Raw genomic sequence first — 20,170 nt, forward strand, 5'->3', positions numbered from 1 at the left:
GTAACACATGGTGTCACTATAGACCACATAAATGAATGTAGTCGCTGATATTCTATGACTCCTCTGAATAAGAAGGACAATTGCGTCATCAGCTCGGATAGCTTTGTGAAGAGATGCACTCGAATGGTGGTGAGACGGAGAGGGCAGGGCTCTGTACAGGATCTCTCTAACGGATTTTTAGATTTCATGGATATGTAACTATTTTCTATTGGATTAATTCATTTTGTACAAGCAGCGATGGGTCGTCGAAGACAAAGAGAAAGCGTTTGGATTCAGTGCGTCGCGTTGCTTTGTTTATTTGACTGGTCTGCAGCGCAGATCTCTTACTCCGTTTCAGAGGAGGTGGACAAAGGCACGTTTGTGGGGAATCTCGCTAAGGATTTAAACCTTAATGTTCAGGAACTGGAGTCGAGGAGTCTAAGGATTGAATCAGGAAATAGTAAGAGGTATTTCGAGGCTAATTTGAAATCAGGGATTCTATTCGTTAACGAGAGAATAGACCGAGAGGAGCTTTGTCCGAGTACGGTAAAGTGCTCATTAAATATAGAGGCCATATTGACCGATCCTATGCTTCTCCACCGTATTGAGGTGACTATTTTAGACATCAATGACCATTCTCCGTCATTTAATAAAAAGGTTTCTACGTTTAACATATCTGAATCTTCATACCCTGGGGAGCGATATCCACTTCCCATAGCGAATGACGCAGATACGGGCAGTAACTCGGTAAACATCTACAAGCTGAGCCCGAATGAACACTTCTCCCTGGATGTACAGAGCGGCGGACAGCAGAGTGTATCTGCTGAGTTAGTGTTGCAGAAAGTTTTAGACCGAGAGAAACAGCCCGTTATCCAGCTCACACTGACCGCTTTAGATGGAGGAAAACCTCCTAGATCCGGGACGTTGCCTATAGTTGTGAATGTCATAGATGTTAATGATAATTCACCCATATTTAGCAAGCCGCTATATAAGGCCAGTGTGCCTGAGATTGTGCCTTTTGGGACTACAGTGGTAACACTCAGTGCAACTGATTTAGATGACGGAATCAACGGTAAACTTAAGTATTCATTTATTGAGCGGGGGAATATAAATCCTGCTGATATGTTCGCTCTGAATCAAGACACAGGTGAACTTACTGTCAAAGGGAATTTGGACCACGAGAAAAACGCAGCATATGAAATACGTGTACAAGCAACGGACCAAGGCTCCTCGCCCCGCAGTGGTTATTCTAAAGTGTTAGTAGAAGTTATTGATTTCAATGACAATGCCCCGGAAATATCTGTTACGTCATTAATGAGCCCAGTAAAAGAGGATAGTGAAATAGACACTGTGGTCGCCTTGGTAACAGTGATAGATAAAGACGGAGGGAAAAATGGCCTAACTAACTCTAAAGTTCTTTGGGCTGTTCCTTTTAAATTAAAGTCCAACTATAAAAACTATTATTCGTTGGTGGTCGATGGGCCTCTGGACAGAGAGAGTGCTTCTCAGTATAATGTCACCATCACAGCTACAGATGAAGGGACCCCACCTCTCTCCAGCACCAGCGTTATTACTGTACACGTTTCTGATGTGAATGACAACGCTCCTCGCTTCTCAGAACCCGTGATTAATGTTTATGTGAAAGAGAACAGTCCGGTAGGAGACGTCATATACACAATGTCTGCTTTTGATCCAGATTCAGATGAAAATGCAAAGATGAAGTATTCATTATTAGATAAAAGTGTTTCAATATCATCGGCTGTAAATATATACTCGGATACTGGAGATATAGTCAGCCTGCAGTCTTTTAACTATGAGGAGATAAAAACTTTCCATTTTATAGTTCAGGCCACAGACTCTGGTGTTCCTCCTCTCAGCAGCAAGGTGACTGTGAACGTTTTTATCCTGGATGAGAATGACAACAGTCCTGGGATTCTCGCGCCCTATTCTGAACACGGCTCCGTTAACACTGAGAACATTCCCTATTCTGCTGAAGCGGGCTACTTTGTGGCCAAGATCAGGGCTGTAGATGCCGACTCTGGCTACAATGCGCTGCTTTCTTATCACATCTCTGAGCCCAAGGGAACCAACCTCTTCCGAATCGGAACCAGCACTGGGGAACTAAGGACTAAGAGGCGAATGAGTGACAATGACCTGAAAACTCACCCGTTGGTCGTGTTGGTTTCTGATAATGGAGAACCCTCACTGTCAGCGACTGTGTCTATTGACGTAGTAGTGGTTGAAAGTACAGGTGAAATCCAGACTCAATTCAGAAATATGCCGAGAAAGGAGGACAACTTCTCTGATTTAAACCTGTATTTGCTGATCGCCATTGCCTCGGTGTCAGTGATATTTTTACTGAGTCTCATCAGTTTAATAGCTGTAAAATGCCACAGGACAGACGACAGTTTCAGAAGGTACAGCGCCCCAATGATCACCACACACCCTGACGGGAGCTGGTCTTACTCTAAATCTACTCAACAGTATGACGTGTGTTTCAGCTCAGACACACTGAAGAGTGACGTAGTGGTTTTCCCCGCTCCGTATCCACCTGCAGATGCAGAGCTGATCAGTATTAATGGAAATGACACGTTAAACAGGACTCAGACATTACCCAACAAAGAGAAGGTAAGATTTATGTGGTCCTCTGTAGCTCAATTGGTAGAGCATGGCGCTTGTTACGCCAGGGTAGTGGGTTTGATCCCCGGGGCTACCCATACGTAAAAATGTATGCACACATGACTGTAAGTCACTTTGGATAAAAGCGTCTGCTAAATGGCATATTATTATTATTTATAAATAACCGGGACCATTTTTCTATTGAATTATACAGTATCTGTATTCATCTATTGAACTCCTTGCATTCAAATAATTTGCTTTTCTATGTTTCTCTTACCTTGAAATCAGACATCCACTCGAAGAGTTGTCACATTAGATTTGTTTTATGCTCTGCATATGGCCTACTGCAGGGATCATCAACTAGATTCAGCCGCGGGCTGATTTTTTTTCTTGAGAGGATGGTTTGGGGGCCGGAACATAATTAAGCAATAAGGCCTGAGGGGTTGTGGTAAATTGCCAATATACCACGGCTAAGGGCTGTTCTTATGCACGACGCAACGCGAAGTGCCTATATACAGGCGTTAGATGTGGTATATTGGCCATATACCACAAACCCCCAAGGTGCCTTATTGCTATTATAAACTGGTTACCAAAGTAATTAGAGCAGTAAAAATAAAAGTTTTGTCATTCCCGTGGTATACCACGGCTGTCAGCCAATCAGCATTCAGGGATCAACCACCCAGTTTATGATTACAAATAATTTGTAGATTGCATATTGACTGCAAGAAGCCCAAACATAAATAATGTTTGACTAAAACATAATCATTTCAAACCTTGCTTATATTTGTATAAGATCACGTGTCTCTCTATTATGTGTGGGAATACTTGGGAACAGATTTCTTAAATTAAAATCACTTGGAACTCATTTCCTGGTGTTTTGACAATATTTTATGTCCAACAATGAATATGTAAAAAAACACACAAAAAAACACTATTTTTTTTGCTCAGAAAACTTGAAGGGCCAAATAAAACCACCCGCGGGCCAAATTCGGCCCGCAGGCCGCCATTTGGGGAACCCTGGCCTGCTGACTTGATAGAGCGAGTGTTGCTGTCCATGGTTCTGAAAGCGAGCTAAACTTCAAAGCTGAAGATTCGCGCCAATGACGTATGAATAGCTTTGTATGAAGCTGTACAATAGTGTTGCGATTCAGGAATGTTTAATATGTCAAATCCCAGCAAAGTTGTATGTAGAGTATTTTGAGAAAATAGCCAGGAAGGTTTACAACGAATAGGAACTATTTTTTAAATGTTTTATTTAACCTTTATTTAACTGGGAAATATACAGTTACATCATGTTGCAGCTTGATCGTATAGGCTAAACAATTGCCATTGACATTGTCAGCCTAAAGGTCCGTGCTGTATATTTATCAATTTCAACCGTGTCTACTTGCTTCCAAAGCTGAAATCTTACTATGTGCTGTGCATGGTGCTGAAACCATTATTGCTCATTGTTGATGAGGGGCAGTGTTCTTTTTAGATGAATACTTGTCACTGGTGTAATGCAATAGATGATGCGATAGATGCAAAGTGGAAATGTACGTTAGAGAAGTGTTTCAGCAATCTTGACAGTATCACACTGTTAACCCCTTGAGCTTTGAATATCAATGTCCCTTGTGCGTCTTCATTCGTTCTTGATTGTTATGGCTTCTGTCATTGTTTTCAAAACATGACTATCTGACTTTTCATTTCATTATGTTAGGTTGACTTTTCTTCACCTACTTTCCCTGTGTTTTGGATTGACTATAACGTTTTTCATTTTAATACAAAGGCATTTGGGGAGTGAATATCCAATACGATGTGGTCTACTGGAGTTTGTTTCAGTATTCTAACAAGTGAAATTATAACAACAACTGAAATAGCATACATTTTTCTTTTAGATGAGTAAAATAGGCTATGTACAACATTAGCACATGGTGTCGCTAAAGACCACAGAAATTGATGTGGTTGCCGATATTCTATGATGACTCCTCTGAATAAGAAAGAGACTAGCGTCATCAGTTCCGGGAGCTTTGTCAACAGAAACACTCGAATGGTGGTGAGACGGAGAGGGCAGGGCTGTGTACAGGATCTCTATAACGGATTTTTTAGTTTTCATGGATATGTGACTATTTTCGATTGGATTCATTCATTTCGTACAAGCAGCAATGGGTCATCGAAGACAAAGAGAAAAAATGTGGATTCAGTGCGTCTCATTGCTTTGTTTATTTGACTGGTCTGCAGCGCAGATCTCTTACTCCGTTTCAGAGGAGGTGGACAAAGGCACGTTTGTGGGGAATCTCGCTAAGGATTTAAACCTTAATGTTCAGGAACTGGAGTCGAGGGGTCTGAGGATTGTATCGAGTCAGAGTAAGAGGTATTTTGAGGCGAATTTGAAAACGGGGATTCTGTATGTTAACGAGAGGATAGACAGAGAGGAGCTTTGTCCGAATACGGCAACGTGTCCGCTTAACATACAGGCCATATTGAGCGATCCAATGCTTCTTCACCGTATTGATGTGAATATTTTAGACATCAATGACAATGCACCATCGTTCCTCGAGGAATTGCATATACTCAACATAGCTGAATCTTCCTTTCCCGGTGAGCGATATCCTCTAGCAATAGCGAATGACGCAGATACGGGCAGTAACTCGGTAAACAGCTACAAGCTGAGCCCGAATGAACACTTCTCCCTAGATGTACAGAGCGGTGGAGAGCAGAGTGTGTCTGCTGAGTTAGTGCTGCAGAAAGCTTTAGACCGAGAGAAACAGCCCGTTATCCAGCTCACACTGACCGCTATAGATGGAGGAAAACCTCCTAGATCCGGAACTTTACTTATAATTATCAATGTGCAAGACGTTAACGATAATATTCCAGTTTTTAACAAACAGCTTTACAAATTCCGTGTTACTGAGAACGTGCCGTTTGGTACAATTGTTGCAGCACTCAATGCCAAAGATTTAGATGAGGGAATTAACAGTGAAATAGAATACTCTCTTATTGGTCGCGGGAGTTTAAATGCCCCGGATGTTTTCACCATTAACTCTGAAACTGGAGAAGTTACTGTGAAGGGGAGAATAGATTACGAGATAAACTCCGCTTTTGAGATTCGTGTTCAAGCTAAAGACAAAGGCACTCCGCCCCGTAGCACCCACTGTAAAGTATTAGTTGAGGTTATTGATTTCAATGACAATTCTCCAGAAATCTCAGTAACGTCACTCATGAGTCCAGTCAAGGAGGATGCTGAGATAGGGACAGTGGTCGCCTTGGTGACAGTGACAGATAAAGATGGTGGTAGAAATAGCCTCACCAACTGTAATATTATTGGGTCTGTTCCTTTTAAATTAAAGTCAAACTTTAAAAACGATTATTCTTTAGTGGTTGATGGGCCTCTGGACAGAGAGAGCGCTTCTCAGTATAATGTCACCATCACAGCTACAGATGAAGGGACCCCACCTCTCTCCAGCACCAGCGTTATTACTGTACACGTTTCTGATGTGAATGATAACGCTCCTTGCTTCTCAGAACCCGTGATTAATGTTTATGTGAAAGAGAACAGTCCGGTAGGAGACGTCATTTACACGATTTCTGCTTTTGATCCAGATTCAGAAGAAAACTCAAAGATTACGTATGCATTATTAGATAAAAGTGTTTCAATATCATCATCTGTAAATATGAACTCGGATACTGGAGATATAGTCAGCCTGCAGTCTTTTAACTATGAGGAGATCAAAACGTTCCATTTTATAGTTCAGGCCACAGACTATGGTGTTCCTCCTCTCAGCAGCAACGTGACTGTGAACGTTTTTATCCTGGATGAGAATGACAACAGTCCTGGGATTCTCGCGCCCTATTCTGAACACGGCTCCGTTAACACTGAGAACATTCCCTATTCTGCTGAAGCGGGCTACTTTGTGGCCAAGATCAGGGCTGTAGATGCCGACTCTGGCTACAATGCGCTGCTTTCTTATCACATCTCTGAGCCCAAGGGAACCAACCTCTTCCGAATCGGAACCAGCAGCGGGGAACTAAGGACTAAGAGGCGAATGAGTGACAATGACCTGAAAACTCACCCATTGGTCGTGTTGGTTTCTGATAACGGAGAACCCTCACTGTCAGCGACTGTGTCTATTGACGTAGCGGTGGTTGAAAGTACAGGTGAAATTCAGACTCAATTCAGGAATGTGCCGAGAAAGGAGGAGAGCTTCTCTGATTTAAACCTGTATTTGTTGATCGCCATTGCCTCGGTGTCAGTGATATTTTTACTGAGCCTCATCAGTTTAATAGCTGTAAAATGCCACAGGACAGATGACAGTTTCAGAAGGTACAGCGCCCCAATGATCACCACACACCCTGATGGGAGCTGGTCTTACTCTAAATCTACTCAACAATATGACGTGTGTTTCAGCTCAGACACACTGAAGAGTGACGTAGTTGTTTTCCCCACTTCATATCCACCTGCAGATGCAGAACTGATCAGTATTAACGGAAATGACACCTTTAGCAGGAATCAAACATTACCCAACAAAGAGAAGGTAAGATCTATACATAAATGGGCCTATTTTTCTATTGAAAAATAAATGTATTGCTCATTTGAACTCGCATTCAAATAATATTGTTTTCTAAGTTCCTCTTACTTTAGAAACAGCCCTCCACTCGAGAGGTCTCATATTTGCTTTATTTTGCTCTGTGAGTATGGCCTCCTTGCCTAATAGAGCGAGTGTTGCTGTCCATGGTTCTAAAAGCGGGCTAAACTTCAGAGCTGAAGGATTCGCGCCAAGCGTTCAATGCTCTTTGACCCTCAAACTCAACTCTGAAACTTGAAACCAGTTCCACTGCTTTTTTTTAATTGTTCCCCTCTAATCAGGGACTGATTTAGACCTGGGACACAAGGTGTGTGCAATTTATTATCAGGTAGAACAGAAAACCAGCAGGCTCCGGACCCCTGGTAAGAGTTGAATACTCCTGCTCTATGACAAATGAATGGCTTTCTTTGACGCTTAGTAGGGTATTGTAATAAGTAGGGTATTGTGAGAAAATAGGCATAACCTTCTACAACCTATAGGAAATATACATCCATCATGTTGCAGATTGATGATGTAGGCTACACAATTACCCTCGACATTATTATTCTAAAGGGTGCATACTATATATTTATCAATTTCAACAGTGTATATTTATTTCCAATGTTCAATGTTCAGCAAATGGTTAAATCTTACCGAGTGCTGTCCATGGTGCTGAAACAGTTTTTGCACTCTGCTGGTGGGGGCAGTGTTCTTTTTAGATTAACACTTGTCACTGGTGTAATTAAAAAGATGCAACGTGGAAATTTGCTTTTGAGAATTGTGTCTTTGCAGTCTTGACAGCATCACACTGTTAACTCCTTGAGCTTTGTATATCAGTGTGTGTCTTTGTTATTGCTTGTTATGGCTATCAAAACATGATTATCTGAACATTTATTTCATTATGTTAGGTTGACTTTACTTCAGCTACTTTCCCAGTGTTTTGCATTGACTAGAACGTGTGTCATTTTAATTCACAGGCATTTCGGGTAGTGAATGTCCAACACGATATTGGAGTTTATCATAGTATTATAAAAACAAGTGAGATAATAGGCCTACGGTCTTATTTTACATTAGTAATATAGGTTATGTACAACATTAGCACATGGTGTCACTATAGACCACAGAAATTAATGTCGTCGCGGATATTCTATGACTCCTCCTCTCTGAATGAGAAAGAGACTAGCGTCATCAGTCCAGACCACTTTGTGAAGAGAAACACTCGAATGGTGGTGAGACGGAGAGGGCTGGGCTGGAGGCTAGTACAGGATCTCTCTTACAGATTTTGTAGGATTTATGGATATTTAAATATATTCTACTGGAATAATTAGTTGTTTTGTACAAGCAGCGATGGGTCGTCGAAGACAAAGAGAAAGCGTTTGGATTCAGTGCGTCGCGTTGCTTTGTTTATTTGACTGGTCTGCAGCTCAGATCTCTTACTCCGTTTCAGAGGAGGTGGACAAAGGCACGTTTGTTGGGAATCTCGCTAAGGATTTAAACCTTAATGTTCAGGAACTTGAGTCTAGGGGTTTAATGATTGTATCAGGACAGAGTAAGAGATATTTTGAGGCGAATTTGAAAACGGGGATTCTATTCGTTAACGAGAGGATAGACCGAGAGGAGCTTTGTCCGAATACGGTAAAGTGCTCTTTAAACATACAGGCCATATTGAGCGATCCAATGCAGCTCCACCGCATTGAGGTGAATATTTTAGATATAAATGACAATGCACCGACCTTCCTTGAACAATATCAAACGTTTAACATTTCAGAATCATCTTCACCTGGAGATAGATATCCATTACCGATAGCGAATGACGCAGATACGGGCAGTAACTCCATAAACAGCTACAAGCTGAGTCCGAATGAACACTTCTCCCTGGATGTACAGATCGGTGGAGAGCAGAGTGTGTCTGCTGAGTTAGTGCTGCAGAAAGCTTTAGACAGAGAGAAACAGCCCGTTATCCAGCTCACACTGACCGCTATAGATGGAGGAAAACCTCCTAGATCCGGAACTTCACAGATCATTGTCAACGTAATAGATGTCAATGATAATACGCCAACATTTGCTAAACCACTTTACAAGGTCCGTGTTAATGAAAATGTATCTTTAGGGACACAAATATTAAAGCTGGATGCTACAGATTTAGACCAGGGTGTGAATAGTGAACTTGTTTATTCATTTAGCAAACGAGGTAGTGTTAACTCTGCCGATGTTTTTTCTATAGATGAACAAAGTGGCGAAATTACTGTAAAATCTAAATTGGATCATGAACAAAAGGCAGCATATGAGCTACGTGTGAAAGCTACGGACCAAGGTCATTCACCTCGTAGTGGTTATTCTAAAGTGTTAGTTGAAGTTATTGATGTAAATGATAATGTTCCTGAGGTATCCGTGACGTCACTCATGATTCCGGTCAAAGAGGATGCTGAGATAGGGACAGTGGTCGCCTTGGTGACAGTAACTGATAAAGACGGAGGTAAAAACGGACTTACCAACTGTAAGATTGTTGGGTCTGTTCCTTTTAAACTAAAGTCAAACTACAAGAACGATTATTCGTTAGTTGTCAACGGGCCTCTGGACAGAGAGAGTGCTTCTCAGTATAATGTCACAATCACAGCTACGGATGAAGGGACCCCGCCTCTCTCCAGCACCAGCGTTATTACTGTACACGTTTCTGATGTCAATGACAACGCTCCTCGCTTCTCAGAACCCGTGATTGATATTTATCTGAAGGAGAACAGTCCGGTAGGAGACGTCATTCATACGATGTCTGCTTTTGATCCAGATTCAGATGAAAATGCAAAGATGAAGTATTCCTTATTAGATACAAGTGCTTCAATATCATCGGCTGTAAATATATACTCGGATGCAGGCGATATAGTCAGTCTGCAGTCTTTTAACTATGAGGAGATAAAAACGTTCCAGTTTAAAGTTCAGGTCACAGACTCTGGTGTTCCTCCTCTCAGCAGCAACGTGACTGTGAACGTTTTTATCCTGGATGAGAATGACAACAGTCCTGGGATTCTCGCGCCCTATTCTGAACACGGCTCCGTTAACACTGAGAACATTCCCTATTCTGCTGAAGCGGGCTACTTTGTGGCCAAGATCAGGGCTGTAGATGCCGACTCTGGCTACAATGCGCTGCTTTCTTATCACATCTCTGAGCCCAAGGGAACCAACCTCTTCCGAATCGGAACCAGCACTGGGGAACTAAGGACTAAGAGGCGAATGAGTGACAATGACCTGAAAACTCACCCGTTGGTTGTGTTGGTTTCTGATAACGGAGAACCCTCACTGTCAGCGACTGTGTCTATTGACGTAGTAGTGCTTGAAAGTGCAGGTGAAATCCAGACTCAATTCAGAAATGTGCCGAGAAAGGAGGATAACTTCTCTGATTTAAACCTGTATTTGCTGATCGCCATTGCCTCGGTGTCAGTGATATTTTTACTGAGCCTCATCAGTTTAATAGCTGTAAAATGCCACAGGACAGACGACAGTTTCAGAAGGTACAGCGCCCCAATGATCACCACACACCCTGACGGGAGCTGGTCTTACTCTAAATCTACTCAGCAGTATGACGTGTGTTTCAGCTCAGACACACTGAAGAGTGACGTAGTGGTTTTCCCCGCTCCGTATCCACCTGCAGATGCAGAACTGATCAGTATTAACGGAAATGACACCTTTAGCAGGACTCAAACATTACCCAACAAAGAGAAGGTAAGATCTATGGATTATTTTTCTATAGAATTACATCTGTATTTATCCTTTGAACTCCTTGCAGTCAAATAATATTGTTTTCTAAATTCCTCTTACCTGGAAAACAGCCGCCCACTCGAGAGAAGACACATTGGCTTTGTTTTGACCTGTGCATGTGGCCTCCTGGCTTGATGGAGCGTGTGTTGTTGTCCATGGTTCTGAAAAGGCGCTAAAATTCAGAGCTCAATCTTCGCGCCAAGCATTCAATGCTCTATGACGTGTAAATTACTTTCCACGACGCTGTACAATAGTGTTGCGCTTCACGAATATGTAAACGTGTCACAATCCCAAAAAAGTTGTATATTAGTTATTGTGAGAAAATAGGCAGGGACGTTTACAACTTATGGAAAATATACATATACCTCATGTTTCAGATTAATAATAGACTACACAATTGTCATTGACATTATAAGCCTATAGGTGCATACTGTAGCTTTATCAATTTCAACCGTGTCAAAAGGTTTGTTCAGAAAGCGCGAACGCTTACTAAGTGCTGTCCATGGTGCTGAAACCGTTCTCGCTCTCTGCTGATGAGTGTTCATTTTAGATTGATAGGCCGGCTTGTCGCTGGTGTGATCAACGTCTCGTGTTTGTTTTACTCGTTGATTCTTATAGCATCTCACATTGTTATCCGAAGATGACACTTATTTCATTATATGAGGTTGATTAACGTTTCCTGTGCATTCCATGTGTTTTCCATTTAAGAGAACAGTTGGAGTTTTACATATATAGGCCTTTCTGTGAGTGAATGATCAACATGAGGTTGTCTGCTTCAGGTTGTCTCAGTATTGTAAAAACCAGTAAAATAATATACATTGTAATGTTATGAGTAATATATGTATAAAAGTAACACACGGTGTCGCTATAGACCATAAATGGGAGAGAAGTTACCGAGATTCTATAACTCCTCCTCTCTGAATGAAAAAGAGTCTAGTCCCGAGCGCATAGTGAAGAGAAGCACTCGAATGGTGGTGAGACGGAGAGGGCTGGGCTGTAAAGGATCTCTGACATATAACGGAATATTCGAGAGTTTTAATGGTTACAAGACCATTACTTGGATTCAGTTGTTTTGCTCAAGCAGTGATGGATCGTCGAAGACAAAGAGAAAGCGTGTGGATTCAGTGCGTAGCGTTGCTTTGTTTATTTGACTGGTCTGCAGCGCAGATCTCTTACTCCGTTTCAGAGGAGGTGGACAAAGGCACGTTTGTGGGGAATCTCGCTAAGGATTTAAACCTTAATGTTCAGGAACTGGAGTCGAGGGGTCTGAGGATTGTATCGGGTCAGCATAAGAGATTTTTAGAAGCTAATTTGAAAACAGGAATTCTGTACGTTAACGAGAGGATAGATAGAGAGCAGCTTTGTCCGAATACGGTGCAATGTTCCTTAAATATAGAGGCCATATTGAGCCATCCTATGCTTATTCACCGTATTGAAATAAATATATTAGACATCAATGATAATGCACCGTCATTTCTAGAAAGCTTTCATATATTTAACATATCAGAGTCTTCCTCATCTGGAGAGAGATATCCACTACCGATAGCGAATGACGCAGATACCGGCAGTAACTCGGTAAACAGCTACAAGCTGAGCCCGAATGAACACTTCTCCCTGGATGTACAGAGCGGTGGAGAGCAGAGTGTATCTGCTGAGTTAGTGCTGCAGAAAGCTTTAGACCGAGAGAAACAGCCCGTTATCCAGCTCACACTGACCGCTATAGATGGAGGAAAACCTCCAAGATCCGGAACGTTACAGATCATTGTTCACGTAATTGATGTCAATGATAATACGCCAACATTTAGCAAGCCACTTTACAAGGTACGCGTTAATGAAAATGTATCTTTAGGGACACAAATATTGAAGCTGGAGGCTACGGATTTAGACGAAGGTACACATGCTGACATTGCATATAGCTTCATGAAACGTGGAAATGTGAATTCTGCCGATGATTTCTCAATAAATTCACAAAGTGGTGAAATAACTATAAAACGGAAATTGAATCATGAAGAAAATGCTGCATACGAAATTAGAGTTCAGGCGACGGACCAAGGCTCCTCGCCTCGCAGTGGTTATTCTAAAGTGTTAGTAGAAGTTATTGATGTCAATGACAATGCCCCTGAAATATCAGTTACATCACTTATGAGCCCAGTCAAAGAGGATGCTGAGATAGGGACAGTGGTCGCCTTGGTGACAGTAACTGATAAAGATGGAGGTAAAAACGGACTTACCAACTGTAAGATTGTTGGGTCTGTTCCTTTTAAACTAAAGTCAAACTATAAAAACTATTATACGTTAGTGGTTGATGGGCCTCTGGACAGAGAGAGTGCTTCTCAGTATAATGTCACAATCACAGCTACGGATGAAGGGACCCCGCCTCTCTCCAGCACCAGCGTTATTACTGTACACGTTTCTGATGTGAATGATAACGCTCCTCGCTTCTCAGAACCCGTGATTAATGTTTATGTGAAAGAGAACAGCCCAGTAGGAGACGTCATTTACACGATTTCTGCTTTTGATCCAGATTCAGAAGAAAACTCAAAGACGACGTATACATTATTAGATAAAAGTGTTTCAATATCATCATCTGTAAATATAAACTCTGATACTGGAGATATAGTCAGCCTGCAGTCTTTTAACTATGAGGAGATCAAAACGTTCCATTTTATAGTTCAGGCCACAGACTCTGGTGTTCCTCCTCTCAACAGAAACGTGACTGTGAACGTTTTTATCCTGGATGAGAATGACAACAGTCCTGGGATTCTCGCGCCCTATTCTGAACACGGCTCCGTTAACACTGAGAACATTCCCTATTCTGCTGAAGCGGGCTACTTTGTGGCCAAGATCAGGGCTGTAGATGCCGACTCTGGCTACAATGCGCTGCTTTCTTATCACATCTCTGAGCCCAAGGGAACCAACCTCTTCCGAATTGGAACCAGCACCGGGGAACTAAGGACTAAGAGGCGAATGAGTGACAATGACCTGAAAACTCACCCGTTGGTCGTGTTGGTTTCTGATAACGGAGAACCCTCACTGTCAGCGACTGTGCCTATTGATGTAGTGGTGGTTGAAAGTACAGGTGAAATCCAGACTCAATTCAGAACTGTGCCGAGAAAGGATGAGAGCTTCTCTGATTTAAACCTGTATTTGCTGATCGCCATTGCCTCGGTGTCAGTGATATTTTTACTGAGCCTCATCAGTTTAATAGCTGTAAAATGCCACAGGACAGACGAGAGTTTCAGAAGGTACAGCGCCCCAATGATCACCACACACCCTGACGGGAGCTGGTCTTACTCTAAATCTACTGAGCAGTATGACGTGTGTTTCAGCTCAGACACACTGAAGAGTGACGTAGTGGTTTTCCCCACTTCATATCCACCTGCAGATGCAGAACTGATCAGTATTAACGGAAATGACACGTTTAACAGGAATCAAACATTACCCAACAAAGAGAAGGTAAGAATTACAGTTCAGTGACCGAAAATTGTGCCGTTCTTTAGACATGCGTACTAATTTGACTGTATTATATTTATTCTATAGGTCCTCATGACATTGTTATTTACTTTTTTTACTCATTTTAGTGATCGCTGAAATACTGGATATTTCAAAGCTTTCAATTGTTGTAAAATCGGTGTACTATTTGCATGCGGTGAAAAAGATACCGGCCTTGCTGTCCATGGTGCTGAAATACACCATGGCCTTTACAGTGTAGGCCTGTGAACATTGTGTACGTTTAGTACATTCCCTAATCATGTCCATCAGAACACACCAAGGTCATCATATGGTCATCTGTGGTCACTAACTTTTTTGGGGGAAGATTACTGTGAGTGGTCTCCACCTCCACAGACATATGTGATAGGCCATCGTTTTCTCTGTAGATATCCACATGGTGTCACTATCGGCACACACAGTGTGAATCCTCACTGGCTGTACGAGGCTCCGCCCTATACAGGAGCAGTGGTCGGTGTCGAGAAAAAAGGCTTTGTTCGCGTGAGCAGCATAACATCGTGGCTCTGGTCTGATTCTGTTTTGGATTACGCAGCTATGCCGGTGATAGCCTCTTTTTTTAGCAGTAGGTTTCTTTAACTGAATACCGACACAATGACTCACAAAGTGGTTATTTTTCGTTTGTGGATGTACTATCTCCTCACGTTATGTCATCTTTGGAGTATCGCGTCAGCACAGATTGTCTATTCCATATCGGAGGAATCTAACCCGGGCACTGTTGTTGGACATTTAGCGAAGGATTTGCACCTTGATGTGCAGGAACTTGAATATCGTGGGTTTGAGATTTCCGGACCCAACAAGAGGTATTTCGATGTAAATACAAAGACTGGAATTCTGTCCGTGAGGGAGAGAATAGACAGAGACGAGCTCTGTGCTCGGAACACGAAGTGTTTGTTAGAGCTAGAAGCCATTGTGAATTCGCCATTGAATCTATACAGATTTGAGGTTAATGTTTTGGATATAAATGACAACTCACCTTCATTTCGGTCGCTTAAAACATATTTGAATGTATCAGAGTCAGCATTTCCAGGTGAAAGATTTACACTTCCAAGCGCCTACGACGCAGACATAGGAGCTAACTCGGTAAACGGCTACAAGCTGAGCCCGAATGAACACTTCTCCCTGGATGTACAGAGCGGTGGAGAGCAGAGCGTGTCTGCTGAGTTAGTGCTGCAGAAAGCTTTAGACCGAGAGAAACAGCCCGTTATCCAGCTCACACTGAACGCTATAGATGGAGGAAAACCTCCTAGGTCTGGGAATATGCTGATCATTGTTAATGTGCAAGATGTTAACGATAATATTCCCGTATTTAGCAAACCGCTATACAAAGCTCGAATACCTGAGAATACTCCGCATGGTGCATCTGTAATCACAGTCAAAGCGAACGATTCAGATGAGGGCCTTAACGGAGAAATAGTATACTCATTTATTAACCACGATAATGATAATAACGTTGATATATTTGCTATAAATTCGGCCACTGGGGAGATAACAGTAAAAGGCGAATTGGATCACGAAAAAAAAAGTGCTGTTGAAATCCGTGTGCAAGCTAAAGACAGAGGCCAAAATCCCAGAGCATCTCACTGTAAAGTGTTAGTCGAAATTACAGACGTGAATGACAATCCACCAGAGATATCTGTAACGTCTTTAGTTAACATTGTGAAAGAGGATGCGTCACTAGGGACAATGGTTGGCCTGATAACAGTGAAAGACAATGACGCAGGCAAAAATGGCGCTGTTCAGGTTAAAATACTAGGCTCTGTGCCATTCACGATAAAGAACTCATACAAGAATCATTATTCTTTAGTGGTTGATGGGCCTCTGGACAGAGAGAGTGCTTCTCAGTATAATGTCACCATCACAGCTACAGATGAAGGGACCCCGCCTCTCTCCAGCACCAGCGTTATTACTGTACACGTTTCTGATGTGAATGACAACGCTCCTCGCTTCTCAGAACCCGTGATTAATGTTTATGTGAAAGAGAACAGTCCGGTAGGAGACGTCATTTACACGATTTCTGCTTTTGATCCAGATTCAGATGAAAATGCAAAGATGACGTATACATTATTAGATAAAACTATTTCAATATCATCATCTGTAAATATAAACTCGGATACTGGAGATGTAGTTAGTCTGCAGTCTTTTAACTATGAGGCGATAAAAATGTTCCATTTTAAAGTTCAGGCCACAGACTCTGGTGTTCCTCCTCTCAGCAGCAACGTGACTGTGAACGTTTTTATCCTGGATGAGAATGACAACAGTCCTGGGATTCTCGCGCCCTATTCTGAACACGGCTCCGTTAACACTGAGAACCTTCCCTATTCTGCTGAAGCGGGCTACTTTGTGGCCAAGATCAGGGCTGTAGATGCCGACTCTGGCTACAATGCGCTGCTTTCTTATCACATCTCTGAGCCCAAGGGAACCAACCTCTTCCGAATCGGAACCAGCACTGGGGAACTAAGGACTAAGAGGCGAATGAGTGACAATGACCTGAAAACTCATCCGTTGGTCGTGTTGGTTTCTGATAACGGAGAACCCTCACTGTCAGCGTCTGTGTCTATTGATGTAGTAGTGGTTGAAAGTACAGGTGAAATCCAGACTCAATTCAGAGCTGTGCCGAGAAAGGAGGAGAACTTCTCTGATTTGAACCTGTATTTGCTGATCGCCATTGCCTCGGTGTCAGTGATATTTTTACTGAGCCTCATCAGTTTAATAGCTGTAAAATGCCACAGGACAGACGACAGTTTCAGAAGGTACAGCGCCCCAATGATCACCACACACCCTGACGGGAGCTGGTCTTACTCTAAATCTACTCAGCAGTATGACGTGTGTTTCAGCTCAGACACACTGAAGAGTGACGTGGTGGTTTTCCCCACTTCATACCCACCTGCAGATGCAGAACTGATCAGTATTAACGGAAATGACACGTTAAATAGAACACAAACGCTTCCTAATAAAGAGCAGGTAAGATCTACATTATATACATAAACGGGCCTATTTTTCGATTAAATTGAATCTGTATTGTTCATTTGCATTTCATGCAGTCAAGATTATGGTTTTCGAAGTGCCTCTTTTCCAGAAATCAGCCCTCCACTCGAGAGTTGTCACATTGGCTTTGTTTTGCTCTGTGTCTGGCTTAATAGAGCGAGTGTTGCTGTCCAAGGTGCTGAAGGCGCGCTAATCTTTCAGAACGAAATATTCGCGCCAAGTGTTTATTCCTCTGTGACGTATGATTGGTTTTCTATGAGGCTGGGCAAACCGGTTGCAAGCTAGTTTGGTATTTATTCTATTTTAATGAATATTATTATTTTTTATTTATTTTTTACATCGGGTAGAGTTGTAGACTAATTCAAAAGGGCAAATTCTGAACTTTGTAATGACAGCGGAATCAGAACTTCTGCTGTTTTTGTTCTTTGATGGATTATTGGTTGTCATGATTGTGAAGGAACCAATACTTTCACAGGATGTAGGTTTATTGCTTTTTTGTAATTATATCATGTCAATGCCGATCCCCGTGTTCGGAATGCTACTACTCAGTGCATTCTTCTGAGTCCATGACTCCCTCTCTGAACATTGAAAATAGGCTTCTCTGTCAGTCAGTAAGGCCATCCCTTGCATTCACAAGGTCGATTGATAGATCGTGATTGCATGTTGTTGAATCTTTCACAAACACCACCCAGGTTAACTGATATAGCAATTGAAACAAACAAACCATCATGTAAATGGAGGAGTATGTGTTTCTGTAACAACCATTGCTTTCACTTTTGGGTGCATGAGTAATCCTAATCTATCTCTCTGTTTCTCTCCCCTACTTTCTCTTTAACCATTTCCCTGACTCACTCTGCCTTTCTCTCAATCTCATGGTCTCTGTTTTTCTCTTGGGTTCCCAACTCTTAATATCGATTTATCTCCATCCCCCTGCCGTTCCCCTCTCTCTCTGTGTCTCTCTCTCTATCCCTCTGCCCCCCCCTCTCTCTCTCTCTCTCTCTCTCTCTCTCTCTCTCTCTCTCTCTCTCTCTCTCTCTCTCTCTCTCTCTCTCTCTCTCTCACTCTCTCTCTCTGCCCTTCCCCTCTCTCCGCCCTTCCCCTCTCTCCTTGTCTCTCTCCCTGTCTTTGAATTGAATTGAATTGAATGTATTTTGGGTAACAGACATATACAACAAAATGTACAATTTGGACCCAGAGGATATCACTTGAAAGTATTAATTAAAAGCTTGTTTCCAAAGTGGTCCTCGATGGTAAAATGAATAACACATATAATGATTAAAAGGCAAGAAATAATTACAAACAACCATAAATACATTCATTTATATTGACATCCAAATAAATGGCACTATTCACTGCACTTTTCCCTAACCTTAAAAATCAACCATATTTATTTCACATTAAAACAGTCTATTCATTGCACATCATCCCTATCATTCAAATAAATACACCTGACCAGCAGTAGGGGTCACAAAGGGCAGTGGAGTGGTTTCTCTTACCTAGACAACCTTGTCCAAATGAAAACCTTTGCCTGCTTTTTAAAGCTATTTCTACTTTTTCTTTGCTTGATCTCCAAGGGGAGGCTATTCCATAGACAAATGCCTGTATAGAAAAATGTGCTCTTCGCAGTACTGTTTACTCTTGGGATTTTACAAGACATAACACTAGCTCTGGTATTGTAACTGTGTTTGTTATGGACCATATCAATGTGTTTTTTCATATAACCTGTGGCACGATCATTTAAGATGTCAAACATATGATTAAGTTTAAGTTGGTCCACTCTGGACTCCAAAGGCAACAAGCCCACCTCCCGGAACTCCTGTACCCCTATGTGGGTCCTAGGGGGGACATTCAGCATATACCTGATAATGTTATTTTGCATGACCTGCATTCTCTTTGTCAGCTTTTTTGATAGCCCACTATACTAAGCAGAGCTGGCATAATCAAAATGACACTGAATCAAGGTTGAGACAAGCAGTTTCTTAACTTTGATGTGAAAATATCTAGTGTTACGATATAAAAATGTCAATTTGTTTGCCATTTTCATTTTTTGTTTTGTTGCAGCAATCAGGTCTCCAGTAAGGGATTGATCTATGGACACACCAAGATAAGTTACACTTGTTTTAGATTAAATCTCCTTGCCTGTACATTTTACCTTTATCTTGTCAGCCATAATCAATCTGCGTTTTGTTCCAAACAAAATCAATTTAGTTTTTTCCAAATGTAGCGACAATGTGTTGTCAGTCAACCAATCTCTAACAAAATGCAATTCCTTACTCAGGGTCTCTATGTAAACTGTATCCTTCCCTGATACCAGTATGGCTGAGTCATCAGCATAAAGCAGGAGTTTGCACTTTACTGTATCGGGCATATCATTAACATATAAAAGAAATAAGAGTGCCCTAAAATTGATCCCTGCGGTACTCCACATTATATTTATTTGGCCTCTGACAGAACATCACCAACATTACATACTTGTGTTCTGTTGGTCAGATAAGACCTAACCAATTCACTGCTACATCATTTAGACCCATGCATTTCAGTTTCATCAGGAGAATATCATGATCCACAGTGTCAAAAGCTTTCTGCAAGTCTAACATGACCATACCTGTATAGTCCCCCTTCTCACTTCCTGCTTGATGTGGCCAAAAAGGTGGATAAGGCAAGTATCAGTGGAATGAGCTGTTCTAAAGCCAGATTGGAGTTCATGAAGAAGCTTGTGCTCGAGAAGGTATCCCTCAAGCTGATTAAAAACGAATCTCTCAACAACTTTTTATAAGGTG

General features: G+C 41.9%; 1 protein-coding gene across 21 annotated transcripts in view; it reads left to right on the forward strand.

Annotated features, from left to right (window-relative positions):
• LOC121532773 (protocadherin alpha-C2-like) overlaps positions 1 to 20,170 on the forward strand; it is a 196,497-nt gene that overhangs the window by 106,927 nt on the left and 69,400 nt on the right. The window contains exon 1 of one of the 21 annotated variants that reach the window (XM_045205030.1): positions 125 to 2,607. The exons of 16 other annotated variants lie outside the window; for them this stretch is intronic. In XM_045205030.1, the coding sequence (XP_045060965.1) occupies positions 238 to 2,607 (2,370 nt within the window). In that variant the 5' untranslated portion in view covers positions 125 to 237. Of the gene's footprint in view, positions 1 to 124; positions 2,608 to 4,614; positions 7,113 to 8,366; positions 10,860 to 11,859; positions 14,352 to 14,890; positions 17,367 to 20,170 lie in introns of those variants that run through there. 4 more of the 21 variants (XM_045205029.1, XM_045205028.1, XM_045205025.1 and 1 more) reach the window with 4 other exon arrangements.

Source organism: Coregonus clupeaformis, chromosome 2 (assembly GCF_020615455.1).
Source record: "Coregonus clupeaformis isolate EN_2021a chromosome 2, ASM2061545v1, whole genome shotgun sequence".
Classification (NCBI taxonomy): Eukaryota; Metazoa; Chordata; class Actinopteri; order Salmoniformes; family Salmonidae; genus Coregonus; species Coregonus clupeaformis.